The sequence below is a fragment of the Anser cygnoides genome, chromosome 27 (genome assembly GCF_040182565.1).
Source record: "Anser cygnoides isolate HZ-2024a breed goose chromosome 27, Taihu_goose_T2T_genome, whole genome shotgun sequence".
Taxonomy (NCBI): Eukaryota; Metazoa; Chordata; class Aves; order Anseriformes; family Anatidae; genus Anser; species Anser cygnoides.
In genome coordinates, this window is record NC_089899.1 from 3,354,441 (window position 1) to 3,381,764 (window position 27,324).

The 27,324-nt window shown below is 70.1% G+C and overlaps 5 protein-coding genes and 1 long non-coding RNA gene across 12 annotated transcripts; 1 reads left to right on the top strand and 5 right to left on the bottom strand.

Annotated features, from left to right (window-relative positions):
• Nucleotides 1-324: 324 nt before the first annotated feature.
• On the bottom strand, nt 325-5,798 carry FSD1 (fibronectin type III and SPRY domain containing 1). The gene is made up of 13 exons (XM_066983855.1): nt 5,668-5,798; nt 4,679-4,774; nt 4,415-4,546; nt 4,232-4,333; nt 3,713-3,735; nt 3,383-3,504; nt 2,483-2,692; nt 2,222-2,320; nt 1,909-2,068; nt 1,739-1,818; nt 1,303-1,554; nt 549-637; nt 325-457 (listed from the first exon to the last, which is right to left on the bottom strand). The coding sequence occupies exons 1-13, from the start codon at nt 5,677-5,679 to the stop codon at nt 347-349; spliced, it is 1,488 nt and encodes a 495-aa protein (XP_066839956.1). The 5' UTR covers nt 5,680-5,798; the 3' UTR covers nt 325-346.
• LOC125184503 (uncharacterized) lies at nt 4,838-9,154 on the top strand. 7 transcript variants are annotated; one of them, XM_066983863.1, is made up of 6 exons: nt 5,906-6,887; nt 7,469-7,509; nt 7,684-7,816; nt 8,236-8,259; nt 8,340-8,432; nt 8,862-9,153. In XM_066983863.1, the coding sequence occupies exons 1-6, from the start codon at nt 6,851-6,853 to the stop codon at nt 8,915-8,917; spliced, it is 384 nt and encodes a 127-aa protein (XP_066839964.1). In that variant the 5' UTR covers nt 5,906-6,850; the 3' UTR covers nt 8,918-9,153. The 7 variants fall into 7 exon arrangements, 6 of the variants coding, with proteins under 6 accessions (XP_066839961.1, XP_066839964.1, XP_066839960.1 ...); XM_066983860.1 differs by lacking the exon at nt 5,906-6,887 and adding an exon at nt 4,838-4,913 and having other exon boundaries at nt 7,469-7,816; nt 8,862-9,152; XM_066983859.1 differs by having other exon boundaries at nt 7,469-7,816; nt 8,862-9,152.
• Nucleotides 9,155-9,696: 542 nt separating this feature from the next.
• Nucleotides 9,697-12,562, bottom strand: SHD (Src homology 2 domain containing transforming protein D). The gene is made up of 6 exons (XM_066983856.1): nt 12,261-12,562; nt 11,589-11,679; nt 11,220-11,435; nt 10,606-10,744; nt 10,130-10,249; nt 9,697-9,940 (listed from the first exon to the last, which is right to left on the bottom strand). Exons 1-6 carry the CDS (start codon nt 12,453-12,455, stop codon nt 9,754-9,756), a joined length of 948 nt encoding a protein of 315 aa, XP_066839957.1. The 5' UTR covers nt 12,456-12,562; the 3' UTR covers nt 9,697-9,753.
• Nucleotides 12,563-14,061: 1,499 nt separating this feature from the next.
• YJU2 (YJU2 splicing factor homolog) lies at nt 14,062-20,783 on the bottom strand. The gene is made up of 8 exons (XM_066983865.1): nt 20,650-20,783; nt 19,542-19,642; nt 19,104-19,248; nt 18,649-18,783; nt 18,113-18,294; nt 17,481-17,601; nt 15,782-15,947; nt 14,062-14,649 (listed from the first exon to the last, which is right to left on the bottom strand). Exons 1-8 carry the CDS (start codon nt 20,671-20,673, stop codon nt 14,555-14,557), a joined length of 969 nt encoding a protein of 322 aa, XP_066839966.1. The 5' UTR covers nt 20,674-20,783; the 3' UTR covers nt 14,062-14,554.
• An 834-nt stretch (nt 20,784-21,617) lies between these two features.
• Nucleotides 21,618-23,636, bottom strand: LOC136787011 (uncharacterized). The gene is made up of 4 exons (XR_010826703.1): nt 23,509-23,636; nt 22,804-23,047; nt 22,496-22,640; nt 21,618-22,166 (listed from the first exon to the last, which is right to left on the bottom strand). It is a non-coding gene; the product is annotated as an uncharacterized lncRNA (long non-coding RNA).
• A 621-nt stretch (nt 23,637-24,257) lies between these two features.
• On the bottom strand, nt 24,258-27,014 carry EBI3 (Epstein-Barr virus induced 3). The gene is made up of 7 exons (XM_048077797.2): nt 26,972-27,014; nt 26,330-26,432; nt 25,684-25,908; nt 25,457-25,574; nt 25,168-25,340; nt 24,696-24,859; nt 24,258-24,571 (listed from the first exon to the last, which is right to left on the bottom strand). The coding sequence occupies exons 2-7, from the start codon at nt 26,406-26,408 to the stop codon at nt 24,419-24,421; spliced, it is 912 nt and encodes a 303-aa protein (XP_047933754.2). The 5' UTR covers nt 26,409-26,432; nt 26,972-27,014; the 3' UTR covers nt 24,258-24,418.
• Nucleotides 27,015-27,324: the final 310 nt, after the last annotated feature.

Sequence of the window (27,324 nt, forward strand, 5' to 3'; positions counted from 1 at the left end):
CCCCCCCGCACCCCCCCAGCCCCAGGCAGGGCAGCGGGGCCGTTTACACCTCGATCCTGATTTATTAAGGCCAGAAGCAGCTGTCTGGGGGGGGGGGGGGAGGGTGACGAGCCCAGCCCAGGTGCCGTGTTTCGGGGGGGGGGGCACGCAGCGGCGGGGGGGGTCCTGGCAGCCGCGGGTGCCACTGCCCCCCACCCAGCCTGGCGTCCCCTGGGGGGGGGGGGCGGGGGGCTGGCACGGCCCCAGCAGCGCCTGGAGCGCGTGGGGGGGGGGGGGGGGGGGGGCTTGGGGTATTGGGGGGGGGGGGTCAGGGTACATTCGGTGCTCTGCCTGGGGGGGCGCCGCGTTAGGGCAGGCTGGCGGTGGAGCTGCTGGCCGTGCTGTTGCGTTTCTGGAGGCATTTCACGGCGCTGGGCACCTGCAGCCCCGAGGTGACGTGGAAGCTGCCGCACCAGACCTGCGGGCACGGGGGGGGGGGCACGGGTGGGCACGACCAGGACCTCGGGGGGCTGCCTGCACCCCCCCCCCGTGCCCCCCCAGCCCCTTACCATGAAGGCGGGCAGCACCGGCTGCGTGAACCTGGCCTTGAAGGTGTGCAGCAGCTGTTTGGTCCTGGCGTTGTAGAAGGACAGGAACCCTGCGGGAACACGGGGGTGAGGTAGGTGTGGGGACAGGACCTGCAGGGTCTGCCCCATGGCCTGTGTGCAGGATGGGGCCTGGGGGTGGCACGGCGCGGGGTGCGCAGCCCCCAGCACAGAGCTGTAGGGGTCGGCAGGGCCCTGCAGAGCGCACCGGGTCCAACCCCCTGCCAAAGCAGTTCCCTAGAGCAGGCTGCCCAGGGAGGCGTCCAGACGGGCCTTGAATATCTCCAGAGAAGGAGACCCCACAGCCTCCCTGGGCAGCCTGTCCCAGCGCTCCGTCACCCTCACCGGGAAGAAGTTCTTTCGCGTGTTGGTGCGGAACTGCCTGGGCTCCATTTTGTGGCCGCTGCCCCTTGTCCTGTCCCCACAGAGCACTGAAAAGAGGTCGGCCGTGTCCCTCTGTCTCCCACAGCTCAGGTATTTACAGACATCGATCAGATCCCCTCTCGGCCTTCTCTTCCCAAGGCTGACCAGACCCAGGTCTCTCGGCCTCTCCTCCCAGGGGAGATGCTCCAGGCCCCGTATCATCTTTGTGGCCCTCCGCTGGCCTCTTCCCAGGAGCTCCCTGGCTTTTTTGTGCCGGGGAGCCCAGAACTGGACCCAGCCCTCCAGACACCCCCATCTCCCCTTCCCGTCAGGTCCCCGTGGGTCCCGCGCCCACCTTCGTGGAAGTTGCAGTAGACGCCGATGCAGTCGGGCACGGGCACGTCCAGCACCTTGGCCTTGTTGGCGTGCTTGGCGCTGAAGCTGACCTGCAGCCAGTTGTTGAGGTGGAGGCACCACGAGGCCGAGGTTTTTCCCAGCTGGTCAAACTTGCCGAGGCTGCGGTATGCCACCCCCACGCCGAAGGCCTTGCTGTCGCGGTCGTACCGCACCTCCCAGTAGTGGTCGTCCCCGTCGATCAGCGTGTCGCCTGCGGGCACGGGGCGCTGGCACGGCTCTGCCCACGGGTAGGGGCTGCCACGTACATGGGGTGTCCCCTCCTGCACCCCGGGGTGTCCCCTCCTGCACCCCGGGGTGCCCCGTGCCCACCTCCGTCGCCCCCACGGGCCCACCCTCTCGCGCCCAGCACCGCGCTCGGGGTGCCGCCAGCTCACCCAGCACCGTGTAGGACTCGGCGGTGAAGCGGTCTCTGCCCCCACGCCCCGAGGACATCCTCTTGGGGGACTGCACGACCCTAGGACAGACGGGTGGCGGCAAGGAGAGGGTTGGTGTTGCTCGGGGAGGTGGGGGGGCTGCGGGGGGGTGACGTGGGGGCTGGCGTTACCTGGCGGGCGAGTTGGCGGGCGAGGCCGTCCTGCCCTTGCCGTCCTTCTCGCGCGCCTTGACGTCCTGCACCTTGCCGCCCGTGGCGTCCCACTCCACGCTGAGCTCCTCCACCCGCAGGTTCTGGTGGCACGTGCTGGCGTCCAGCCGGAACATGAATGCTGGGGACGGCCACCGTCAGCGTGCCCCCCAAGAGCCCTCCCGCCTGTACCCAGGGGGCCGCAGAGCCCGGCACAACGGGGCAGAGGCAGCGCTGGGGGGGGCACGGAGGAGCGAGGGCACCCCCGCGCTCGTTGCCGCCGCCCGGCACCCACCTCTCGTCTCCAAAGTGACCGGCTCCGAGAACTCGCCCGCCACGGCCTTGTTACACGCCCGCACGCGGAAATTCATGTACTTCATGTCAAACTTCAGCCCTGCGGGCACGGCGGGCTTACAAACGGGGCACGGCAGCGGGCGACGCCGCGACCCCGTCCTCGGCACCGCCACCCAAACCTCCGGGACAGCCCCAGGCGCCTGCCACCCCCAGCACCCACCCTAAGACACCTTTGGGGCTGGATTTGGCCCCGTGCCCTCACCGGACAGGGTGTACTCGGTGCCCTTGATGCCCTCGACCACCATCCAGGGCTGGTCCTCCTTGGCGCGGGGCGGCCCCTCGAAGTTGGTCCTGCGGTACTCCAGCACGTAGTGGTCGATCTTGCTGTCCTCGTCGGGCATCCTCCAGGCCAGCGTCACGCAGTTGTCGGCCACCAGCGACTCCGCCAGGTCGATTTCGGGGGTGCTGGGCACTGCCCACGGGAGCAGCCGTGCCAGTTCCCCCCAGTGCAGCCCCGCTGCCAGCCAGGCTGTCCCCGGCGCCACCGGCACCGCGCCCGCGGGGCACCCGGCCAGGGCACCCCAGAGCCCCCCAGCAGGGCACGTATGGGGGGGCTGGCACCCACCGGGTCCCTGGGAAAGCACCCCGAGACCTGTAAGCGCTGCGTCTGGGGGTTCCCAGGCACAGCACCTACAGAGATCCTATGGGAACGGCACCCCAAGGACCCCAGGCGTGCACACACACTGCCCTGGGGCACAGCACCCTCGGAGCCCCCCAGAGACCCCGAGCGATGCACCCCAAGCCCCCAAACAGCACCCAGAGGTGCGGCATCCGGAGCTCCCTCCCCAAGCCTTCCCTCCTTAGCTCTTTCTCGCCTCGCTGGCTGGGACACCCCGGGCTCCCCAACCTCTTCCCCCACCCCCTGGCACCCCGAAGCCCCCTAAATAAACCCTGCTCCACCATCCCTGCGCTCGCTCTGTCCCCCTGCCAGCCTGGCACAGCCCTCGGTGCCCCGTACACCCTGGCACTGCCCTCGCTTCATCCCGGCCGTGCGCTGGGAGGAAAAAAAAAACCCAAGCTGGCTGGCTGGCCGCCATGCCCTGTGTCCCCGCAGCCCCAGCACCTCCCTCGTGGCCCTGCACCCGCCGCCGGCGGGCGATACCTGGCAGGAAGGCGAGGGCCTGGAGCAGGCGGCGCTCCTGGGCAAAATCCACCATCAGATGGCTCATGTTGTCGCTCACCTTGGCCTTGAGCGAGAGGCGGAAGGCGGGGGCCATCGTCACGCTGCACGGGGACATGGGGACACGGGTGTCAGCAGGGCCAGGAGCGGGACAAAACCCCAGCCCCGAGCGGCCTCCCCTACCCTGCGCATCTGCGGGGAGAGGGGCGGGTGGGGGGTGGCCCCGGGACCACCCCCTGGGGCGAGGCGGTGGGGGTGACACCAATGTTATGGGTTAGTGGGGTCGGTGCGGGGCCGCGGGGGGTTCCGTACCTATCCTTGATCTGTTTGGCAGCCTTGAGAGCGCAGAGGAAAAGAGGAGGAAAAAAGAAGAGCAGGATGAAACAGCAGCGCCAGGAGCCGGCGAGGCGCGGCTGTGCGCGAGTCCCTGCTGGCACCACCGCACGGCGTCCCCGCGGCCCCGCACGGCACCCCACGGCACGGCATCCCCACGTCCTGCCACGGCGCTCCTACGCCCCTCTGGCTCAGCAGAAAGGAGGCACCAAGCAGCACCCGCGGCTCTGGGCAGGCGGGGGACGCAGGGGACCCAAGGGACGCAGGGGACCCAGCGCCCCGGTCCCCGCCGGGTGCCTGGCCCTAACCTAACCCCGCAGCGGGCGAAGCCAGCCCAGCGTTATCAAAGTGCCCAGCGCAGAAAGAGAGGAGCGTGCCCCCAAGCGCAGGCACGGGGAGGCGGCAGCTGGCAGGCGGGGGGGGGGACGGGACGGCCCCTGTCCCCGGGGCAGCCGGGTGGGGACAGAGCCCGGCGCCCGCGGGTGCTGTGGGGCTCACCTGGGTGAAGTCGTGGTTGTTGGCTGTCTCCAGGGTCTGGTTGGCCGTCTCCAGCAGCTCCTCCGAGCTCTCCAGCGCCTTGGCGCAAGCCGCCAGCTGCGCCTGAAGGGGGACAGAGTGGCAGCGGGGTGACGGCGGCCCCGCTCGGCGGGTGCGGGGTGGGGGGGGGGGACGGGGGCTCACCTGCAGCTCGTAGGTGCGGCTGGCGCGGTCCTGCTTGATCTTGGTCAGCATGCCGTCCTTCAGCTCGTCCAGCAGCGCGTACAGCGACTGGAACTCCCCCTCCAGGTCCTCCTGCACCCGCGCCGAGTTGTCCTGGGGGCAGCGCCGGGTGTCAGCGGGTGACGGAGGTGACCGGGAGCACCCCCACCCCACCAGACAGGACCCCCGCCGAGGCGGGCGCAGGGTCCCCGGGGAGCGCGGGGGCAGGGGGAGCGCTGTCGGTACCTCCACATTCTGCAGCATCTGCTTGAGGGAGTAGATGAAGTTCTGGATCTCCTCATTCTTCACGGCCAGCGTGGTGATGATCTTCCGCAGCGCCTCCTGCCCAGGCGCCAGCGCCGTCAGTGCCCGGCCCCCCCCCCTCGTTGGTGTCCCCCCCCCGTACGGGTGGCCCTGCGGGTGGCCTTGTGGGCATGGCGGAGCTGCGCGATGACTTGGCGAGAGCGAGCACGGCGCGCGTGTGAGCACCGTGTGCGTGAGCATGGGGTGTGTGTGAGCACCGTGTGCGTGAGCATGGGGTGTGTGTGAGCACCGTGTGTGAGCACCCAGCTGGAGGGGCTCGGGGGGGGGCACCAGGACCCCCCCAGGCACAGCCCAGCGCTGCCCGGGAGGGGGCAGCCCCCGGCAGCCCCGGCTGGCTGCGTCCTCCCTCCCTCCCTCCTTCCCTCCCTCTCCCTCCGTCCTCCATCTCTCCGCTCCCTGCCCTTAACCCTTTCGTCCCGCTCCTTCCTCCCTGCCTCCTCTCTCCGGTTTCTGTTCCTCCACACCGGTCCCTCCTTCCTCCAGACCTTTATTCCCTCCTCCCCTCCTTCCTCCTGCCCCTCTTCCTCCAGCCCTTCCCTCCAGCCCTCCTCCCTCCATCTCTCCTTCCTCCATCCCTCCTTCTCCTCTTCCTCCATCCCTCCTTCCCCCAGCCCTCCTTCCCATCTTCCCCCATCCCCCTATCCCCTCCCTCCTCCTTCTATCCCCTCTTCCTCCACCCTTCCTCCCTCCATCCCTCCACCGCTCTTCCTCCATCCCACCACCCCCCCTCTTCCTCCACCTCTCCTTCCTCCATCCCCCCTTCTCCTCTTCCTCCCTCCTTCCTTCCCCATCCCTCCATCCGCTCGTCCTCCGTCCCACCGCCCCTCCTCCCCCCATCCCTTCTTCTCCTCTTCCCCCCTCCCCCCCTCCCCTCTGCCCCCCCCGGTCCCGGTCCCGGTGCCCCCCCGCACCTGGTCGCCCATCCCGGGCCGGCCCCGCCGCTCGGCCCCGCCGCCGCCAACAAAGGGGGAGCGGCGCCCCCGGCCCGGCCCCGCCCGCGGGGCACGACGGGAGCCGTAGTCCTGGGGGGGGCCGCGGGGCGTGCCGGGAAATGTAGTCCTGGGGGGGCCGCGGGGCGTGCCGGGAAATGTAGTCCTGGGGGGGGCGGTCCCCGGGTTTGGGGGGGGGGGGCACCGCGGTAACGACCCCCCCCCCCCGCAGCCTCCTCGACCCCCCCTTGGCGCCTCCAAGCCCCCAGGCGGGGGGGGTCCGGCAGGGTCCCGGGCTCGGAGACCCCCGGGGGTTCCCTCTGTGCTGGGAGGGGTGCTGAGACCCCCCCAAAATGCTGAGACCCCCCCCCCCCCACGGCTCCCACAGGGCAAGGGGGGGGGTCCTGAGCCCCCCCAGCAGGGCCCGCTGACATCCCCTGGGTGTCCTAAGGGTCTTAGAACCCGCTGAGACCCCCCCCCCAGGGAAAATGGGGACCCCCCTGGTCCCCTGGGGGAGGGCAGCCCCCCCAAAGCCATCCCAAGCCAGCACCCCGACTGCCTTGGGGCAAGGGGGGGGCGTTGGGGTGGCCATGAGACCCCCCCCACCCCAGGGTCTGGGCACCCCCAGCACCCCCAGGGCAGGGGGACCCCCAGGAGGGGGCTCAGGAACTCAGGACGTGGGTGCCAGGGGTGAGGGGGGACGGGGGGGGCGTCCCCCAGGCTTTGGGGGGGGGGACACACCACAGGAGAGCAGCACGTGTTGGGGTGGGGGCGTTCTCCCAGTACGGGACCCCCCCCTGCCCTCCCACTTCTCCCAGTGACCCCACATGGCCCCCACAGCCACCTGCTCTGGGTCACGATGTGCCCCCCCCACCGAGGGGGGGGTTAAAACAGGGGTCCCGGGTGGCACGTCCCCAAACGTGGGTCCGGGGGGGGGGTCACCCCGGTCCCCAGGTGCCAGGTGCTGCCCCCGGGCCTGGTTCCTGTCGGCGTCCCCATCCCCGTCCCCGTCGCGGTGACAGGAAGCCGTGGCGTCACGGCGGGGCGATGGCAGGCCGGGACACCTCGGGGACAGCCGCGCGGCGGTGACAGGGACCCCGTGGGGACAGGGGCAGCCCCTCAGAGCCCCTCAGAGCCCCAGGGGCGGCCCGGCACCAGCACGGGGATGTGGGGGCTTGGGGTCCTCGTCCCCCTCCTCGGTGGTGAGTGGTGGGGACACGGTGGGGGGGGGGGGGACAGGGACAGAGGGGACGGCGTCTGGGTCCCTATGGCTTGGTGGCTTGGGGTGGGGGGCACTGAGGGGCTGTGGGGCTCGGCCTGGCCCCTGGGTGACACCTGGGGACAGGGGGGGACAGAAGGGGGACGGGGGGGGCAGAAGGGGGCAGAGGGGGACAGGGGGTGCCACTAGGGACATCTTTCCTGAGGGGGAGCCGGGTGGGTTTGGGGCACAGACGTGGGGACGCGCTGGGGAGGGGGGACAGGGGTGGGTGACACGGCTGTGGCTAGGGGACAAGGTGGGGGGACAGGTGGGGGGGGGGCAGAACATGGTCAGCTAGAGCTGGTGGGGACAGGAAGGGGACAGCGGCAAGAGGACAGGCACATACAGAGTGGCGTGTGGTCACCGGCCACAAGCAGGACGCTGGGGCCCCGTGCCCCGCCGTGCCTCAGCGTCCCCATCCGGACATGGTGGCACCGGGGGGGGGGACACCCCGGGAGCAGCCAGACCCCCCTGCTCCCCGTCCCCGGGGCCACCGCGCCGTGACCCGAGCGCCGTTCCCCGCAGTGGGCGCCCTGTGGGTGATCCAGGACCCGTCGGAGGTGCAGGTGACGGCGGGCGAAGGGGTGGCCCTGGGGTGCTGGGTGGTGGCGGCGGAGCCTCTGCAGCTGCTCCGCGTCGAGTGGCTGAAGGCCGCGGGGCACGGGGTGCTCTGCAGCGCCCGCATGGGCCCCGCCGCCACCCCGGCCCCCTGCAGCCCCCGCCTGCGCCTCGCCTGGCAGCCCCCCTCCGCCACCCTCAGCATCCTGCGGGCACGGCCGGGCGACGCGGGGTGCTACGTCTGCCGGGTCACCCTCGAGATCCCCCGCTACGCCACCGCCACCGGCAACGGCACCGTGCTCACAGTCAGCGCAGGTACCCCCGGGGGGGGGGGGGGGGGGGAACACATGGGGACGGGGGGGTGCTGCCACCCCGCCGCGCGGCACGGGGCACCCCTTGCTCTGTGCCCTTCCTGGGCAGCCCCAGTGGTTTTTAATGGGGTGGCTGGGATGGGGCATCCCCAGGGGCTTTACTGGGGGATCTGGGTCGTGGTGTGGTGGGGGGGGGTTAGTGGGGGTCCCTGGGATGTAGTGCTGTGGTGGAGGGTTACTGGGGGGTCCCTGGGAGGTGGCCTGTCCCCGAGTGTTAGCAGCTCTCTGGGTCACAGGCAGGGGAATTGCCCAGTCCGGTGCGGCCACGGTGCAGGAGGGACGGGGACAGGACGGGGACGGGGACAGGGACAGCGCACAGTGGGGCTGGCACAGCCCTGATTCTGCTTTCCCCCCCGCCGGCAGCAGCTGACGCAGGACATGGGGCAGGTAAGTGCGTCCCCGCTGGCCCCCCCCCGGCCCAGCACCAGCGGTGCTGCGGTGGTGGCCCAGCTGCCGTGTGCTTGCAGGGCTGGCGTGGGGGCTGGTGGGGGCCCTGGGGGGCGCCTTCCTGCTCCTCGGGCTGGCCGTCCTCGGCTACCGGCACTGGCACAGGAGAACAGGTAACCCCCTGCCCACCCACCCTGTCCCCAAATACCCCCACGCCCGCCTGCTCCATCCGACCCCGTGCCCAAACACCCGGTGCCCACCTATCCCTGTCTCCGTCCCCACCCGTTCCCAAATGCCCCTGTGCCCAAATCCCCTGTGCCCCCCTCGTCCCGTGCCCAAATACCCCGCACCCATCTCCCCCAGGGCATTTGCCCCGTTCTCGGACACCCCTGTCCCTGCCTGCCCCGCTCCCCTTCCCCTGCTGAACCCGGGCTGCTCCATCGGGGCTCACCCCATGCACCTCCGGGGACCGGGGGCACCCAAGGGACCCCCTGGGTGTCCTCAGGAGGCCCCCTGGCTGTGCCAGCCCCCGGTGGGCCGTGTTTTGGGGGCCAGGGCTGGCGGTGCCTGGCCCTGCTCCCCCAATGCCCGCCGCCCCTCAGACACAGCCATCTACCTGAACGTGCTGCCCCGCTCGGCGCGGACCCCCAAGAAGTGATTGCCCCCCGCCCCGGAAGGTGACAAAGAGCAGCGCGTACCAGGGGTGGGGGCACCCCACTGGCCCTGAGGGTGCCCCCCCCCCCCCGGAGAGGACCCCCAAACGCCCCACGCCCTGCCCCAGGGGCCCCGGTTGTCTGCGCTGGCCGGGGAGTGGAGGCGCCTGGGGCTGCTTTACACAGGAAAAGCCCCCAAAAAAGCTGTTGTGCAGCACCCTGCAACCCCGCTTCCTGTCTTCTGTGCAGCACCTGCGGCACCCACCCCTGGGGGGGGGGCGCAACCGGTGCCAAATTCAGGGTGCCCCCGGCGCGGCCTCCCCAGCACGGGTGGGCTCAGGCCACACGGGGCAGGGGACGCACGTGGCTGGGGCTTGGAGAGGGGGCACAGCGCGAGGCCAGCAGGCTCTGCAGCCCCCTGGCCCCCCCCTCCCCATTTCAGGGAAGCTGCTCTGCGGTCCCGCGGCCTCGTTTCAGTTCGCCGTCGGCACGCAGGCACGCGGCGGCCGCAGCCACCGCTCCGGAAGCGCTCGCTCCATTCCTGGCACGGCCCCGCCGGGGTTGGGGGGGGCACCGCCGGCAGCTCCCCCCTTGCAGAGGGCACTTCTGCAGCCGGGGACCCCGGGCAGCCCTCCTGGGGGACCCTGGGCAGCCCTTTCCCGGGACGGGAAGGGTGCCAGGAGCCCGTCTCGTCCCCCGTGGGGGTGTCACCCCGCGCCCCCCACACCGTAGCCCCCGGCGCGTCTCGTGCCTACGTGCCACGGAGCACACGGCCGGCAGCAGCTCGGGCGCACGTCGGCCTTTAATGGGAACAACGGCTCGGCTGCGGGAGCCGCGGGGCTCACAGGGGCTGCGCGGCCACCGGGTAGAGCAGGGAGAGGTGGCGGGCGCCGCGGATGGGCAGCGCCCGCGCTGTGTAGTGCCTCACGGCCTCGGGCACCGAGGGGAAGGCGGCCCCCGCGCGCCCCAGCACGAAGTGTCGCTCCCGCGTCCTCGTGAGCTTCACGTGCACGAAGCCGTGGCTGCTCCTGTGGGGGCGTGGGGGGAAACTGAGGCACGCGGGGCACGGCCTCGGCGTAACCTCGGCGTAACGCGCATGCACACGCCAAGCGCAGGGATGCAAGCACGAAAACCGCACCACGCGCACAGCCCCGTCCCGAAACAACCCCCCCAAGGCGCTCGGGTTCTCCCCGGGGGCGTTCCGGCCCCGCACTCACCTGAGCGAGAGCGAGTAGTCCTCGGGGCTGGTCTCGCAGTCCCGCACCAAGAAGCTGCCCTCGCGGCACAGCGCCAGCAGCGTCTCCGCACCCGCCCGCCCGATGGGGCCGTGGTACCACCTGCACGGAGCCGCGGGTCACCCCGGCGGCCAGCACGTGGCACCTCGGCGTGTGGCACCCCCCCCCCCGCACCCCAAAACGCAGCACCCGTGACCCCAGGACCCGTCTGTATCCCTCTGTCCTGTCCCTGCCACGGGGACCCACCCGTGCCACGGGGACACGTCCATGCCATGGGGACACCCTCTCCACCCAGGGCACCCTTCTGTGCCATGGGGACCCCCCCCACGCCGCAGGGGCCCATCTGTGGGGCACCCTCACTCGGTGCCTCCAACCGGGACGTTGGTGCCACCCCACAGAGGAGGGGACCCCCTCGGGGTGGGGGGTCTGCGTGTGTCCCCCCACCCCCCCCAACTCACGTCTGCTTCTCCAGCGGCAGCGAGGTGTCCACGTGCCCCGGGCTGGGCGGGCAGCCCGGTCTGCTGCCTGGGGGGGGCCGGGGGGGCCGCGGCGGCTGCCGGGACAGGCTGGGGGAGCGCTCGGGGCTCTCAAACTGCACTGCAGGGACAAAGGGGGCCGTCACCCACCGCGGGGGCCCGGCACCCCCACCCGATCCATGGGGACACCAGCAGCCGGGCCACCCCCCCCAGTGCCGGAGCACGAAGGGATGTCAGCGGGTGTCCACCCCCGAGGGTGTCCCCCCCCCTTGGCTCTGCCTTGCCACGATGTCCCATTGCACCCCCCTGGGGGGAACCCATCGGTGTTGGGGCGCAGCGGGGCCAGGGGACCCCTGGGGTTGCTGGGGACAGCAGTGGTGTGGGGCAATTCCCGTGGGTGCCAAGGGATGCCGCGGCGGCACCCGTATTTAGCAGGGTCCCAAGGGTGCTACGCAGGAGCGCTGGAGGATGCCGAGGGGGGGGGGGGGTACCCAGAGGGGCTGGGGGACGTGGGGCCGGGGGACCCACAGGCGGCACCCGCGGGTACGGGGGGGGCCGGGGCAGGAGGGTGCTGGGGGCCGCGGGGGTGGCGGCACCTGCGAACGCCCGCGAGATGTGGTCCTTCTTCCACTCCCAGGGCTGGTCGTACTCATCGGCTGGGCGCTCGTCGTCGCGGGGCAGGCGGCTGTCCCGGGCTGCGCCCCCCCCCGCGCCCTCGGCCGCCTTCTCCCACCCCTCGTAGGGGGTGTCGTAGAGCTGGGGCCCCCGCCGGGCTCTCGGCCGCTTGCCCTCCTCGCCCTGCTGCGGGCACCCTGGGGACGGGCAGGGCTGGGAGACACAGCGGGGCCCGGACGCACATGGGGGGCACCCTTGGGTGTCAGCCCCCCCCCACCCCCAAGGGGATGGGTGAGTAAAGGGGGGGGGTGGGGGGGGGTGCAGGGACACGGGCACCCAGCGTCACCCACCTGCAGCCTCCCCGGGGTCCTCGGTGCCCCCCTCGGGCACCACGTCCTGCTCCCCCTCGAAGGGCTCCGAGTACTCGCTCTCGTTGGGGCACTGCACGGGGGGGGCCTGGGTGGGACGGGACCCCCCCCCCCCCCCCCCACGGGACCCCCCCGGGACCCCCCACAGGTCCCCAGCCCTGGGGGTCCCCTCCTCGGGACCCCGCAGGGCCCCCCCATTCCCTGCTGCGGGTGCCCCCGGCCCCTTCCCGGGTCCTTCCCGCCCGGTTCCTTTGTGCCCTCTCCCCTTCCCCCCCCCCCGATACCTCCCCCCCCCCCAGCCCCCTGCCCACTTTCCTCTCCCAGTAACCCCAGTCCCCCCCCCCAGTTCCCCCCACTGTCCCCAGTCCCCCGCTCCTCCCCCAGCCCCCCCAGCCCCCCGGTCCCCCCCCGTTGCCCTCGGGTCCCCCCCAGCCCCCCCAGCCCCAGCTCTGCAGCCCCCCCCCCGGCACCCCACTGCCCCCCCAGCCCCTCACCCCCACCCTGCCCCCCCGGGCCCCCTTCCCCACTCCCCGGTCCCTCGTCCCCGGTCCCCCCGGCTCCCCCCCCAAAAAAAAAGCATCCTCCCCGGTGCCCCCCCCCGGTCCCTCGGCCTCCCTCCCCGGTTCCCCCCCCCCCCGGTCCCCCGGTTCCTACCTGCTCCGGTCGGCGGCGGCCCCCCCCCGGCCCCGCGCCCCCCACCCGCACCAAGCGGTGCCGGGGGGAAGCGGCGGCACCGGGGGGAGCCGCGGGGGGGGTCCCGGTGCCGGTACCGCTGTAATCGGGTTGGGGCGGCCGGGGGGGGGAGCGCCGGGCCCCCCGGCCAAGGTACTCCCGGAGCCACTTGGCCATAACGGGACCGGCACCGGGAGCGGCACCGGGGCCCCCCCGCAGCCGCCGCCGCCGCCGCCGGGAGCCGCTTTGTGTCGCCGCCGCGCTCGGCGAGGACCGGAGCCCCCGGCCCCCCCCCCCCCCGCCCCCGCCTCGCCGGTAGGGGGGGGGGGACACCGGCACCGGGGGGGAACCGGCACCGGGTGGGGGAACTGGAACCGGGGAGGGGAACCGGTACCGGGGGGGCAACGGGCAGCGGGGGGGCAGCGGCACCGGGGGGGGGGGAATGGAACCGGGGGGGGGAACGGGCACCGGGGGGGAAAGGGGACCGGGGGGGCGAACCGGAACCAAGGGGGAACCAGCACCGAGGGGGGAACCAGCACCGGGGGGGGCACCGGCACCAGGGGGGGCAGCGGCACCGGGAGGGGGGGGTTAAGAGGGGAGGGGAAGGGGGTATGACCCGAGGGGGGGGCACGGGGAACGGGGGGGACACCGAGACCCCCGCGGGGGAGGTGGTCGCAGGACGCCCCCCCCCCGTGCGACCTGGGGGTAAGGGGGAGGTTAACAGGGACCCCCCCGGCAGGCAGCGGGAGCCCCCCCCCGGCCCCCCCCGCCGCTGTTCGTGGGTTGGGGGCACAGGGATGGGGTCGGGGGGCACAGGGGTGGGGGTGGGGGCACCTGAACCCCAGGGGACCCCCGCCTTGTGCCCCCCCCCCCAGCTCCAGGAAGGGTCTGTGGGGCAGCACCGGCATCTGCGGGGCTGCCTTGGCCTTGGGGGGGGGGGGACAGGACCCCCCCCCCCCCCCATAGCAGCTTGGGGGGGGAGACAGGAGCCCCCCCCCCGTGCCACAAGGCCACCCGCAGCCCTCCAGCTTCATCAGCAGGGGCAGGAGGCCGCGCCTCCCCCCGTGCCCCTGGGGATTTGGGGGGGGGGGGGGGGCTCAAGGCCTGTATGGGGTGGGAATAAAGGGTCAGGGCCCCCCCCAGGCTGCCCCCCCCCCCCCACCTCGGCCCTTCCCAGAACAAAGGTTTCCCTTCCTGGAAGCATGGCGGGGCGCTGGGGGGGCACGCACAGGAGCTGGGATGGGGGGGGTGCTGGGGGGGGGCTTCGGTGGTCCCCCAGAGCCCCCGCTGCCAGACCCCATCGAACAGAGCCCGGGGCTGGAGCCCCAAATCCGGCATTAATATTTGAGCAGGCTAATTACCGCGCGTGTGCGCGGAATGCTAATCAGCCCCGGCACCGGGGTGGGGGGGGTGGGGGGGCTGCCTCTTCTCCCCGGCTCCCAGAACCACCCCACAAAGCCCCAGATCCCAAAACCACCCCACAAAGCCCCCCCCCCCCCCAGCAGCCCACACCAGAGACCATTTGCGAGGCTCTAAGAGGCGGTTAATTAGCGAAGAGCAGCTCATCAATTAGAGGTGGGGGCCTTGACAAGGAGGAAATTAACACCGGGGTTAGGACAAGAGGAAGAACAGCCCCAGCCCAGCTCCTGGGGGGGGGGGCAGACACGGCTCAGGGTCCCCCCTTTTCACACGGCAGCCCCCGGGACAGACGCGGGGACCCGAACACACGCGCGCCTTGTGGATAAAGCTGCCCCCCCCCGGTGAAGATGAAGGAACGAGCGGCTCTGACACATCCCATTTATTACCCGGCCGTGAGCAGAGCCCGCGAGAGGCACCTCCTCCACGGCAAGACAGCGGGGGGACCACAGCCACCCCCCCATGGAAGGATCCGAGCCCCCCCGTTGTGGGAGGGGGGGGCAGGAGAAACTCACTGCTTGAGACGGGGGAGGTTGGGGGGGGGCCACAAAGGAGGGTGCTGAGCCCCCGCCTCCCCCTGCAGGGCCGGGGGGCAGGAGGGAGGCCCCGGGGCCCCTCCGTGGCAGTGGCAGGGCGCAGAGCTGGGCACCGGAGCAGCCGGAGGGGGGGGGGCTGAGGACAGGGGGTGCCAGCAGGACGGAGAAACTCCCCCGGCCCTGGTGCCCTGGGGAAGCGAAGACGCGGGACCCCAGGCAGGCTGGAAACCCCCCGGGGCCCCGGGGTCGCGGTGCCAGCTCTGCGCGGGGTGCTGGGGGGGCAGCAGCCCGCACTGCCCCGCTCCCCGGCCTGGCTCCGCTTCGTCAGTCACCGGCGCTGTCCTCGCTGTCCGAATACGCCCCCAACAAGCCAAGGGAGGACGACGTGGACGTGGTGCCCGTCGCTGGGGGAAACGAGCCTGGAAGGCGAAGGGAGAGGAGAGCAGGAGGCATCGGGTACAGCCCGCCGGCTCGGCACAGCCCGGCCGTGCGGAAACACGAGGCTGCCTCGCCGCCCCAGCCGCAGGCAGGAGCAGGAGCCCAAGCAGTGCCTTGGCCCCCGGCCTGAACATCGAATGAGGCCAAGGTTAAATCGGGCGGACGAGGAGCCCCCCCTGCTCCGTCAGCCGGGCTCCTGCCTCTGCCCCGCGGGAGCTGGAGGAAGCAGCGAGGTCGGCTCGGGGTCCACGGAGCCCCCCCTCTGCCAGCTCCCAAGTGGTGCCGGGAGATGGGGGTGCTGGGCTGCCCGAGCGCCCGCCGTGCCCCTGGGGGGGCTTCAGGCACTGGGAGGGAGGAGAGGAGCCGGCCCCTGGCTCTGACCGCACGAGCTGCCAGCGCGAGGCAGCGTCACGGGCACAGAGCCCGCGGCAGCTCGGAGCCGGGTCCTCGGGAGGCGGCAGCCCCTCCACCCGGCCAGCAGCCACAGACTGGAGAAAGCGAATGAAAAAGGGGCAAATACGGGCCCCAGAAACCCCCTGAGGGCGCAGGGGCTTGCTCAGCCCAAAGGGTAGCAACAAGCAGCCCAGAACCGATCACCTCACCCGCTCCTCCCCAACTCTACTTGGCTCCTGGGGCGGCGAACCACGAGCCCGACTGTTCTCAGCGCTTCTTTAACGGCTCCGAATTCCCAAACTTCGGGAGGCTTTGTAATCAGGCCCCAAACCGAAGCGACCTTCTCGCTGCCGTGTCCCTATCTCGCTGTTGTGATGGTTTCCAGCGCCCTATCTGAGCACCGCGGCGCCGTTTGGAAGCTGCTGACCCTGCCCGTCTGCCTCCAAGGTCCCGGCTCGCTGCCAGGAAGGAATCTCTCCTCCCCGAGCGCATCGGGTACCAGAAACATCCCCTGGAAGCAGGGGCAACCCCCCCTGTCCTTACCCCATCGCAGTCCCATCTGTCTCCCAACAAAGACTTGACCTGGGAGCGTTCAGGCTCCAAAGACAGCAGAGTTGGTTTAGACAGCAGAGCTAAAACAATCACTCGGTGCTGCCACAACCCCCCCCTCGGTCGCTCAGCTCCGAGGAGCCAGCCCCCGACCCCCCCACGTGCAGTTACCAGCGCTGGCCGTGGTGCTGTGGTTCTCTGTCCTGTTTGCCAGGCTGGCACTGGGCTTCTGCTTCCTCACTGTGACCAGCCCGGCCAGCTGGGACTTGCTGTTCAGTTTGCCCACGCTGCGCTCCCAGCTCTCGGTCTTCAGCTTCTTACTCTGGGGCTGGGGGTCCTGCAGGGCGAAGCCGGGGCGTTAGGGCTCTGGTCGGGGAGTGGAGGGAAAAGGAGGAGTAACACTAAAACCAGCAGCACAAAGAGCAAGAGACGTGAGGAGAGCTGCTTGGAGCAGCCGAGGGGGGCATTGGAGTGGTGTGTGCAGTTCTGGGCTCCCCGGCACAAAAAAGCCAGGGAGCTCCTGGGAAGAGGCCAGCGGAGGGCCACAAAGATGATACGGGGCCTGGAGCATCTCCCCTGCGAGGAGAGGCCGAGAGACCTGGGTCTGGTCAGCCTTGGGAAGAGAAGGCCGAGAGGGGATCTGATCGATGTCTGTAAATACCTGAGCTGTGGGAGGCAGAGGGACACGGCCGACCTCTTTTCAGTGCTCTGTGGGGACAGGACAAGGGGCAGCGGCCACAAAATGGAGCCCAGGCAGTTCCGCACCAACACGCGAAAGAACTTCTTCCCGGTGAGGGTGACGGAGCGCTGGGACAGGCTGCCCAGGGAGGCTGTGGGGTCTCCTTCTCTGGAGATATTCAAGGCCCGTCCGGACGCCTCCCTGGGCAGCCTGCTCTAGGGAACTGCTTTGGCAGGGGGTTGGACCCGGTGCGCTCTGCAGGGCCCTGCCGACCCCTACAATGCTGTGATCCTCCCCGCAGAGCAGCTGGCACAAGCAGGACAAACAAGAACAGCCGACCCAGACCTGGACAGCTGTAGTACAGCCCTCAGACACGAGCACCCTGCTGCCCGTGGCTGTTAAACCAGCCTCGCGCATCCCCAGGCTGGCCGAGGGGCCAGATGCGTGCCGCGGGGCTGCGCGACCTCCGCCAGCCGGGCGCTGCGTGCCTGCAGGTGGTCCGGGCGCTGAATCCGACTCCCCCAGGCCCGCGGATTAGCGCTGGGCCAGGGCACACGGCTCGGATTAACCCCAGCAGGCTCAGAGGCGCGGCAGCTTTGATTCGCCCAAACGGGCAGAGGTCCCCGCGGGCACGGATCGACAGCAGGGAGCAGCGGCGCAGGGGGGCCTGTCTGCGGGGATAATCCCTCCCCTGCAAGCCGAGCACTGGAAAAGCCCTTTTGTCCCGCACGTCTCCGACACGGAGAGCAGAGAGGCAAAGGGGAGGCTGTCCCCGGCCGTTGTTTCGCTCCCGCTAACCTTCGGGGTCCTGGAATCGTGGCTGAGGTGGGCTCGAGGCACGGGGGAGCCTGTCCTTTTAGGGCTGAAAGGGAAGGGGAGCCACGTCCTGAGCAAGGACGGGGGCGGCCCCCCCCCCCCAGCTGAGGGCATCCCCTTTGTCAGCAGGCAGGCCGAAATCCCCTCTGATCCCTGCCTCCGTTCAGCCCAGTGCACAGGGACACACGCTTTCTGAGCTGCTCGCGCGTGACGGACATCGGGGCTTGTGCTGGGTCTGCCCCTGAGTAAAACCGCCACAGGGCTCCGCTGTCTGCGCAGAGCAGGGCCAGGAAGAGAACTGCAGAGCCCCGGGCCAGCAGCTCGGGGCAGGGGGAGGAGGCACGGCAGGTGGAAGAGGCTCTGCCTCCTGCTCACCTCCTGCAGGATGTCCGTAGGTTTCGTTTTTGCCACGGGCTTTGCGGATGGCTTCGCAGCTTCTTCGTCGGAGTCTGAGTCGACCAGCAGGCGCCGGTTCTGCACCTCCTCCAGCATGGCCCTGCGCCGAGAGCGGGCGCTCAGGGGGCCGCCGCTGGCTCTGCTCCGCCACCAGCAGCTGCGGCAGCGCCCGAGCTGCGAGGGGAGCTGGAACCCAGCAGCGACCCCGCCGCCCTGCCGCAGCAGGAGCTGCCTCCCGTAGGTGTTTTATTTCTTTATTTATTTCGAAGAAGTCTCGTTAAAGCGGTGCCCGAGGGTTGAGAGCTCCGCGAGAGGCAGCCTGAGCCAGGCACAGGGGCTCTCCCCCCACACGAGGACCGTCCTCAGAGGGGGGCGAGGTCCTGGCAGCAGCCCTGACCCCCCACCAGATCCGCCACCGGTGCCAAAGCCCCACTACCCCCAGCACACGCGGCTCCCTCCCCTCCCCAAGCACCTTCCCAAGCCAAATCAGCTCCCGTCTCCTCGCAGCCCGCTCTGGAATACGTCCCCCGCCCACGGCTCCCACAAACCCCTCGTTCCAGGGCCATCGGGGTGTAACTGCACACACGGGGCAACGCCTCCAGCCCACTCACTTCATCTCCTGCTCATCCTCCTCTTGCTCCCTGCGTTTCTGCTCCTCCTCGTACTCCTTGTACTGCCGCAGCATGGCCTCGAAGTCAACGTTGGCCTGGCGCTGGTTGAGCTCCTTCAGCTCCTGCAGGTTCTCCAGGACCTCCATCTCCAGCTTGGAGTCCTTGGTTCGGTTCTCCAGGACCTGGGGGGCCGGGAGGAAGCCGGGCTTAGACGAGGTACCGGGAAGGGCAAGCACGGCCTCCCCACCCGGTACGAGGACCAAGAAGCTCATCTTCATTTCTGAGCCTTAGGCACAGCATGAAAAAATGGGGCAGGTCACAGCCTGCCACGAGTTCCAGCACGGGAGAAAACCTCCCGAGAGCAGAGGTGGCTCCAGCCTGGCCACGCCAGCCCCAAGGGCTGCTCTAGGGGGCAGCAGCACCTCAGGAGCCCGCAGAACCAAGGCAGCGGCTGCTAAAAGCCACCTGGGCTGCAGGGCAGAGCTAGACAGGGCAGGAGAGGCGCGCTCTCCGCAGGGAAGGGCACGGGGCAGCACCTTCATGGGATTGTTCAGCTCTTCCTCTTCCCTCTCCTTCTGCAACCTCTTCTCCTCTTCCTCCAAGAGCTTCTCCGCCTGGAAGTTCCGCGTGGCGCCGTGCTCCATGGTGTAGTCGGTGTTCTCGGGGTCTGTCTAAGGAAGAAGCAAGGCAGCAGAATCATTACACCGGGACAATTCCACGGCCACTTCCAGAGCCGCAGGCAAACGCTCCCCGACTTCGTGCCCCCCAGGGGCAGCCAACCGGCCTCAGCCCCTCGTCCTGCTCCCGAGGCCGTGCCCCTGCGCCCTGCTACGGGCGGCTGAGGCGCTGCACAGCCACCGACTGACACGAGGAGGGGAGAGACCAGCAGCACGCGTGCTGATTCGGCCTCTGCTGGATTTGGCAGCCCTTTCCCCAGGCCCCGAGCCCCCCGACCGCGTGGCCTCCCCAGAACGCCCGCAGGACACTTCACCTTGAAAGTGATCTCCGCCAGGCACCGCGTGCACTTGATGTAGAAGCGGAATATGGGGAGCCCCAGGTACACCTCGTTCTGAACGGTCTCCTTACGGGCGTTAAACTTCTTCCCCTTGTAGATGTATTCACCGCACGTCTTGCAACTAAAAAAAAAAAAAAGAGCAAGAGAAGCCCGTAACGCGTCGTTAGAAGAGAAGAAAAAGACCAAGGAAAGCCCAAGCGCCTGTCAGGCCACGCCAGCCCGGATCCTGAGCAAGTTTTCTGCTCTGGAAATTCAGTCCAAGCCCCGGATCCCCCCCAGCATCTCTTCCCTCTCCCTCCCACACCCCTTTTATTCTGGTCCGCCGGCAGCAGCTCCCCTGCAGTGAGTTAAAGGCTTCCCGTGCCGCCTCCCCCCTTCGCCCCCCGGTTCCTCCTGGGGCCCAGCCGCTCTCACCGCATGTTGAAGGGAGCCATGAGGCGCACCACATACTGCCGGTCCTTCGGGAGCTTGAGCTTCGGGATCTTAGCGGGGTCGAAGTCGGGCGGGTAGTATTTCTGCGGGGACAGAGCGGAGGTGGGCACGGGCCGGGCACGGGCGCCCCACGGGGCACAGAGGGGGGCGGGCGGGCTGCAGCTGGTCAGGCACAGCTGGGTCTGTCTGTCTGTCTGTCTGTCCGTCTGTCTGATTCCGAGCCCTCGCCCTCCGCACCCCCAACCCTTGGGGGATTTGGGGGCCTCCTGCCCTAAGCGGCCCCCCCAGGCGCAGCCAGGACCCCCACCTCACCCTGCCTGCGACTCCCCCCACACACACACCGGGGACCAGCTAGTGACCCCACGAGGAAGCCCCCAAGCCCCCACCTCGGTCCCTAAACCCCCCCTCAGCCCCCAAGCCCCCCCCACAAGACCCTCCCTCAGCCCCTAACCCCCAGCTCTGCCCTTAACTCCCTGCCCCCTCTTGCCCCCCGTCAGCCCCCAGACCCCCTACTCAGCCCCTAAGCCCTCCTCTAAGCCCCCCCCCCCCCTCAGCCCCCCTCAGCCCCCCCCCCGTCCAGCCCCTAAGCCCCCCTAAGGCCACCCCCCATCCCCTAAGCCCCCCCTAAGGCTCCCTCCTCCCCTAAGCCCCCTCATAGTCCCCCCATAGCCCCTAAACCCCCCTGAGGCCTCCCCCTCAGCCTCCCCATGGCTCCTAAACCCCCCTAAGGCCCCCCCCTCAGTCCCTAAATCCCCCCTAAGGCCCCCCCGAGCCCTTAACCCCCCCCCCCCCCTAAGCCCCCCCTAAGACCCCCCCCCCCAACCCCTATGCCCCCCCCGGCCCCTAAACCCCCCTTGAGGCCCCCAAGCCCCCCCTAAGGCCCCTCCTCAGTCCCTAAGCCCCCCCCCAGCCCCTACCCCCCCCCAGCACGGGGCGCCCCCCACCCTTGGGAGCCCCGTTCCCCCCCCCCCCCCCCCCCAGCCCGAGGAGCCCCCTAGCGACCGGGGCCACCCCGGAGAACCTGGGGCCCCCCCCCGGCCCCCCCCCGGCCCCCCCCCGGCCCCCCCCCCCCATCCCGCCCCCTCCTCACGTTCAAGACTTTCCGCTCCGACATGGCTGCGCTGCGCCCCCGGCTCCCCCCGCCCACCGGCAGCCGCCGCCGCGCCGACCGCCGCTTCCTGGAAACAGCGCCCGCCCCCTCCCGCCGCTCATTGGCTCAAAGGGCTCCGCCTCAGAGCTCCGCGCCTGCCATTGGCTGGTTCCGCTGCCCGTCAGCGAGCCGAAGCCTCGCGTGCAACCGCCTAAAGGATCTGCCCGGCGCGGCGGTCCGGACACAAAGGTTCCGGGGGAGAAATGGTCCGTCGGTGGGGTGGGCGTTGGGGAAGGGCGGGGGAGGGAGGGGGGGACCTCGGTCCTGCCCGGGTCAGGCCTCACCTGGAGCTGTGGGCCCAGTGCTGGACAGAAAGGACAGGGAGCTCCTGGGAAGAAGCCAGCGGAGGGCCACAAAGATGATACGGGGCCTGGAGCATCTCCCCTGGGAGGAGAGGCTGAGAGACCTGGGTCTGGTCAGCCTTGGGAAGAGAAGGCCGAGAGGGGATCTGATCGATGTCTGTAAATACCTGAGCTGTGGGAGACAGAGGGACACGGCCGACCTCTTTTCAGTGCTCTGTGGGGACAGGACAAGGGGCAGCGGCCACAAATGGAGCCCAGGCAGTTCCGCACCAACACACGAAAGAACTTCTTCCCGGTGAGGGTGACGGAGCGCTGGGACAGGCTGCTCAGGGAGGCTGTGGGGTCTCCTTCTCTGGAGATATTCAAGGCCTGTCTGGACGCCTCCCTGGGCAGCCTGCTGTAGGGAACTGCCCGCCTGGCAGCGTGGGTTCTGCCTGCAGCCCTCTCACGCAGCGGGGCCGTCCCCATCATCCCCGTCACTGCTCCTCCAGGACTCCCTCATGCCCCAGCTGCAGCCCTTTGGGCGCACGGGGCTGCCGGACAGCGCCCGGCGTGGACCCTGCTCCCCTGGACCCTACAGGAAGGGACTGCAACCACCGCCAGGAGTGCAAGGTATCAAGCAATCTCTTTATTAACTCACGCGTTTAACTCCCTCCCAGGAGGGAGGCTGCTGCAGGGCTCGGCCCCTTCCCCTGGGCACCTCGGAGGTCAGGCCCGGAGCAGCTTTCGTTTGTGCATCCCGTGGGCAGCGGTCAGCTCCCGGGCCGCAGGAAGCAAAAAATAAGGAAAAGGGAGCGGGACACAAGCAGAGATGGGAAAAGGGCAGAGCCGGCGGGACAGGGGTATAGCGGGAAACCACGGGGAAGGCAGCAGGACAGGGAGAGAAAGAGAGGGAGGAGGAGAGAGACAGCAAAAGGAAGAGCAGGGATGGGGAAGGGGAAAGAGAAAGGGGCAGAGGAGGACAGGGACCAGGACAGCGAAACAGAGAGAGACGGGCAGGGAGCAGGACAGCAGCGGGCCAGGCTTCGGCACGTTCACGGATTGTTCAGCTCTTCCTCTTCCCTCTCCTTCTGCACCCTTTTCTCCTCTTCCCCCAAGAGCTTCTCAGCTCGGGAGCCGCAGTGTGTCCCTGCTCCGTGGCTGCGTTCTCAGGACCTAAGGGAACAGCAAGGCAGCAAAGTCATGGTAGTGGGGTGACTGCTCCCGTTATCCCGCGCCCTGTTCACTCGTGGCCACTTCCAGAGCCGCAGGCAAAAAACTCCCGACTTCGTCCCCCCCAAGGGCAGCCAGCCGGCCTCAGCCCCTCGTCCTGCTCCCGAGGCCGTGCCCCTGCGCCCTGCTACGGGCGGCTGAGGGGAGACCCCAGCAGCACGCGTGCTGATTCGGCCTCTGCCGGATTTGGCAGCCCTTTCCCCACGAGGCGCGGGTAGGCCCCGTGCCCCCCGACCGCGTGGCCTCCCCAGAATGCCCGCAGGACACTTCACCTTGAAAGTGATCTGCGCCAGGCCCCGCATGCGTTTGACGTAGAAGAGGAATATGGGAAGTCCCGAGTACACCTCATTCTGAACGGTCTCCTTACGGGCCTCAAGCTTCTTCCCCTTAGAGATGCGCTCGCTGCACGTCCCGCGACTAAAAAAAGAGAAAGAGAAGTCCACGACGCATCATTAGCAGAGAACAAAAAGACCGAGAAAAGTCCAAGCGATTTTCAGGCTGTGTCAACCCCGATTCTGAGCAATGGTTATTTTCTCCGTTGGAAATTTAGTGCCTACCCTGCAAACAACCCCAGACTCACCCAGGGCCTCTCTTCCCCTCGTCCCCTTCCTCCCGGGCTGCGTCACCGCCCAGCAGCCGCCAGCAGCGGATCCCCTGCAGCGAGCGGAGGATAAGCAACCCCTGTGCACGCTCCTCTCTCGTCGCCGGCTGTTTCCTCCTCGCCGCACGCAGCACCACGTCCTGCTGGTCCTGCGGGGCTTCGAGCTGGGGGACGTTTAGGACGAAGCCCCCTGGGTGCCATCGTACGGGGACAGAGCAGTGCCCTGCGCACAACCACAGGAACGTGAACGCCCACCCGTCTGTCCCTCTGCTCGCCCTGCTGACCCCAAACACCCCGGCCCAGCGCTCCCCGCACCCCCCAGCCCCCGACCGAGCCCCCCAGGAACCCCCCAGCCCCCCAGACGCCCCCGAGACCTCCCTGAGCCCGCTGGGACCTTCCCCGGGACCTCCAAACCCCCCTGAGACCTCCCTGAGACCCCCGGGACCCTCCTCAGGAACCCCCTGGGACCCCCAAAGCCCCCCAAGACCCCCGAGGCCCCCCCAACCCCCCCAAGACCTCCCCAATTCCCCTGGAACCCTCCCCAGGAACTCCCCGGGGCCCCCCAACCCCCCCGGGATTCCCTAGAATCCCCCCGGGACCCTCCCCAGGAACCCCCAGGGCCCCCAGGAACCCCAAACCCCCCCCGGGACCCCCCCGAGGCCTCCCCAAACCCCCCGGACCCACCTCAGGGCCTCCCAACCCCCCCCCGGGCTCCGCCGCCGCCCCCTCCGCGCCCAGTGCGCTGCCGCACTCGGCCCCCCATCGCCTCCCGCGACTTCCGGTTTTACAGCCCCGCCCCCCTCCTCGCCGCTCATTGGTTGCCGCGGCGAGATCTCGATTGTTATAGGCTGTCCCCGCCGCCTATCAGCGGGCCCCGCCCACGCCACCTCCTGGGCCCTGTGCAGCCGCTAAGAGTCCCCCCCGGCACCCGCGGCCATGAACGAGGGTTCCGGGGCTGGAACGGGCCGGGCCCGGGGGCTTGCACCGGAGGGGGGGCGCTGGGGCCGGGGGGGGCGGCCTGGGGGCAGCCTGGGGCCCGGTTCAGGCCATGGAGAGCGGCCGCGGGGGCCCTCCGAGCTCTGGGGGGGGGCATATGGGCCCTGGAGGGGGGCATACGGGCCCTGGAGGGCTGTACAGACCAGTCTGGGCTATAGGGACCGGGCTCTGGGGGCCTGGGGACCAGTACAGGCCCTCCACAGGGACCAGTTCAGGCTCTACGGGGGGGCTGGGGACCAGTCTGGGCCCTCCACTGGGACCAGTCCGGGCTCTGGGGACCCATCCAGACCCTCCATAGGGACCATTCCCTGCCATAGGAGCTCCTTGGAGCCCCCCCGGCCCCAGCAGATGCCCCCCTTTCCCCATGTGGTGCCAGCCCAGGCCAGCGCCCCGCAGCGTTTGCCCCCTGTGGTCGGCACAAGGACCAGCAAAGAATGTCACGGGGCCGAGGCCAGAGCCTCAAGATGGTTTATTGCCTCTTCACGGCCAGCCAGGGGGCTCTGGTGGCTTCTGGGGGGCACGGGGAGAGAGCGAACGGGGTGTGTGGGGTCCCTGAGGAGGAGCAGGGGGGGACCCGACGCCGGCCCCGCTCTGCCTCTCACGGCTCCGTCCAGGGCGTCCCCGAGGCCGGCAGGCTCCAGGCGCTGAACTCCCCGTAGTCCGTGAAGTCCTTGGCAGCCACCTGGACGTGGTGCAGGGTGCCGGGCCGCACCCCCGTCAGGGTGTAGGACGTCTGCTCGTAGGGCCCGATCTGGAAGCAGAGCAGAGTTAGGGGCGGCCACGTCCCGGCCCCGGGGAGGGCAGCACGGGACGCAGCCTCGCTCAGGGATCCGTCCCTGGGCTTTGCCGCGGTTTATCGCGGTTTGTGGAGGTACCGTTTTGGTGACAGAGCCCTCCTCCCGCGCGTAGCGGATGCGGTACTTGAGCGGGAAGTACTCCGGGAAGGGCCAAGACCCCGGCGGGCTCCACTCCAGCAGCAATTTCTTGGTCTCCCCGGGGATGGGTGAGACCCGCAGGTCCTCGGGAGGGTCCGGCTTTACTGAGGGTGCGGGGAGACAACAAATGGGTGAGATGCAGGCTGGGGGGGGACAGGAGACCAGCATGGGGCCACTGGGGTCAGGGACATGCATCCACCAGCCCAGAGAGGTAGCCTGAGCCCCAGCAACTTGTTGCACGGGTGTTTTTGCATCAAATTCAGAAGAAAAGCCCCGAGACCCACAACCAAAGCAATCCCCGGGGCTGGATCGGCCCCAGCGGTGCTGCTCGGGCAGCGGGGTTAAGCACTTGGGGGGCTGCAGGGGGCTGCGGGGGGGCCGAGGGTTTGGGGTCGGCGCCGGCAGCACTCACTGATGTTCTCCACCAGGAAAGGCAGGAGGCTCGAGGCGGTGCCCAGCGCGTTGGTGGCCGTCACGTTCAGCACGTAGGGGGTGAGGGAGAACATCTGCAGGTCCCCGAAGGAGCAGCTCCGCGGCCCCGTGCGGACGCACTCGTTGCTCCCCGCGGCCCCCCACACGCCGTGCCTGGGGGGGGGGGATGAAGGGGGCAGCTGGGCGAGGGGCTCTTGCCCTGCCTCGTAGCCCCCCCTCGGGGCTCCGGCACGGGTTTGGGGGGGTCTCAGCCGGGGCTTGGGGCTCACCTGTAGGTGGCCACGAAGTCGGTGTCCAGCAGCGGCTCGGGGGCAAGGAGCCAGGAGCAGTTGACAGCCTGCGGGTAGCTGATGGCCCAGCACTCCACAGTGGGCAGCGCGGGGGGATCTGGGGCGGGGGGGGGGGAGCCGGTGGTCACCCCGCTGCCGGTCTCTCCACCCTTGGGGTGGGGGTCCCCAGCCGGCAGTGGGGGTCCCAGGGGGTTGGGGTCACTCACGGCCCAGCCGCAGGCAGATTCTGGCCCAGGTCTCACCGGTGCCGGGGTGGTGGCAGCTGTAGTGGCCCTCGTGGGCCAGGCTGGCGTTGGGGAGGGCCAGCCCCGGGGCAGGATACGTCCCTAGGGCTGTCCCCCCCCGGCGCCACTCGGCGGGCCTCCCCGCGGCAGCCGGGCACCGCAGCAGCACCTCCGTGCCCAGGGCGCCGTGCTGCAGGGCACAGGGGCCTGGGGGACATGGCAGTGGGCAGGGGCTGCGTCCCTTGTCACACCTCCCCCCCCCCCCAAAAAAATCCCCTGCCACCCCCCGCGGGCCCCAGCTGGGGCAGGGGATGGTCGGGGGGCTGTGGCATGAAGGGTCTGGAGCCCCCCAGCTCCATCCCAGCACCCCTCCTCAGTCGCTGTCCTCAGTCCCCCCTTGTCACCCCAATCCCCCCCGTGTCCCCATATCCCTGTCCCTGGCTGCCCCATAAATCTGCCCGTGGTCCCTTCTATGCCTCCACCCCGCTCGGTGCCCCTACATCTCCCCCCCACCGCTCCCAGTCTGCCCAGTCCCGCTGTCCCCGCTCCCCGCAGATCCCCCCATACTTCCAACCCCCGTCCCCCATGCCCCCAAGCCGCCGTCCCCGTCGTCCCCATCCCCTCGTACCTCCGTCCCCGGTGTCCCCTGCCGCGTAGGGAGCAGCGCAGGCGGGTGCCACAAAAGCCACCACCCAAAGCCACTTCATGTCGGGGCGCCGCAGCGAAGGGACCTGTGGGGGCAGCAGGACGGTGACCCCACGGCAGGCGGCAGCGGGGACAAACGGGGCCTGGGGTGTCCCTGGCACCCTCCCCGGGGACAGCATCCCACAGCTGGGGGTCCGAACCCGCCCGCAGGCCGCGCTATATGGCCGTGCCTCAGTTTCCCCTCCAGCCTCACCGCACGCCGGGGGGACGGGGGAAGCTTTCTCGCCGCAGTGGCCGGATCCTGCTGCCAGGAAGGAGGAGGGAGCGGAGGCGGGAGCGAAAGCGCCCTGTGTGACCGGGGTTTCCCACGGGGGCCCGCAGCCACCCCTGCGGTCCCGTGCCCGGAATCGGGGTTTCGGGCTGGGGAAGCGGACGGCGGTGCTTGGACGGCCGCCGCTTCCCGGGACGCCTGGGCAGGGGCTGTCCCCCAGAGAAACCCCAAAACCCTGCCGGGGGGGGACCAGCACCGGGCTCCCCACCTCGACCACTCGCACCCACGCCACAGCACGTTGCCACCCGTGCCCCCAGCCCCACGGGGACCCCCCCAGCCCCCTGTCACGCTCACGGCCACAGGGCCAGAGGCTCCGTCAGCGCCCGGCGCGGGAAGCCGCAGCCCCGGCCGGCCTCAGCCCGCTTCCTCGCGCAGGAAACGCTGCTCCCGGGGGGGGGACCCGCAGGCCAAGAGAGCCCCGCAGGCATCCCTGCCTGCCCCAGGACCCGGAGCAGTGGGTTTTTTTTTGCCCTTGGCCACGAGGATTTCGACCCTTCCCACCCCACTCCTTCCTTCGCGCTGACCCCTTCCCGTTTTGGGGTGCCCACGGCATCGAATCCCCGGTGTCCCCAACTCCGCCGATGTCCCCTACATCCCACAGCACCTGCGTCTCTGCGCCCATCCTCACCCCCCCCCGAGACGAGCCA

Excerpts from the sequence above, each read along its gene's own strand:
- FSD1 (XM_066983855.1), bottom strand. Across the intron at positions 2,693-3,382 it reads GGCCCTCGCCTTCCTGCCAG|TGCCCAGCACCCCCGAAATC; the intron begins GTATCGCCCGCC and ends TCCCGTGGGCAG. Across the intron at positions 458-548 it reads CGGTGCTGCCCGCCTTCATG|GTCTGGTGCGGCAGCTTCCA; the intron begins GTAAGGGGCTGG and ends CCGTGCCCGCAG.
- LOC125184503 (XM_066983857.1), top strand. The coding sequence starts at position 7,369 with ATGGTGGCACCGGGGGGGGGGACACCCCGGGAGCAGCCAGACCCCCCT. Across the intron at positions 7,817-8,235 it reads CGTGCTCACAGTCAGCGCAG|CAGCTGACGCAGGACATGGG; the intron begins GTACCCCCGGGG and ends CCCCGCCGGCAG. Across the intron at positions 8,433-8,861 it reads GCACTGGCACAGGAGAACAG|ACACAGCCATCTACCTGAAC; the intron begins GTAACCCCCTGC and ends GCCGCCCCTCAG.
- SHD (XM_066983856.1), bottom strand. The coding sequence starts at position 12,455 with ATGGCCAAGTGGCTCCGGGAGTACCTTGGCCGGGGGGCCCGGCGCTCC. Across the intron at positions 10,745-11,219 it reads CATCTCGCGGGCGTTCGCAG|TGCAGTTTGAGAGCCCCGAG; the intron begins GTGCCGCCACCC and ends TTGTCCCTGCAG. Across the intron at positions 9,941-10,129 it reads GACTACTCGCTCTCGCTCAG|GAGCAGCCACGGCTTCGTGC; the intron begins GTGAGTGCGGGG and ends ACGCCCCCACAG.
- YJU2 (XM_066983865.1), bottom strand. The coding sequence starts at position 20,673 with ATGTCGGAGCGGAAAGTCTTGAAC. Across the intron at positions 19,643-20,649 it reads CGGAGCGGAAAGTCTTGAAC|AAATACTACCCGCCCGACTT; the intron begins GTGAGGAGGGGG and ends CTGTCCCCGCAG. Across the intron at positions 18,295-18,648 it reads AGCTGAACAATCCCATGAAG|GTCCTGGAGAACCGAACCAA; the intron begins GTGCTGCCCCGT and ends CCGGCCCCCCAG.
- EBI3 (XM_048077797.2), bottom strand. The coding sequence starts at position 26,408 with ATGAAGTGGCTTTGGGTGGTGGCTTTTGTGGCACCCGCCTGCGCTGCT. Across the intron at positions 25,909-26,329 it reads AGGGGACACCGGGGACGGAG|GCCCCTGTGCCCTGCAGCAC; the intron begins GTACGAGGGGAT and ends CATGTCCCCCAG. Across the intron at positions 25,575-25,683 it reads AATCTGCCTGCGGCTGGGCC|ATCCCCCCGCGCTGCCCACT; the intron begins GTGAGTGACCCC and ends CCCCCGCCCCAG.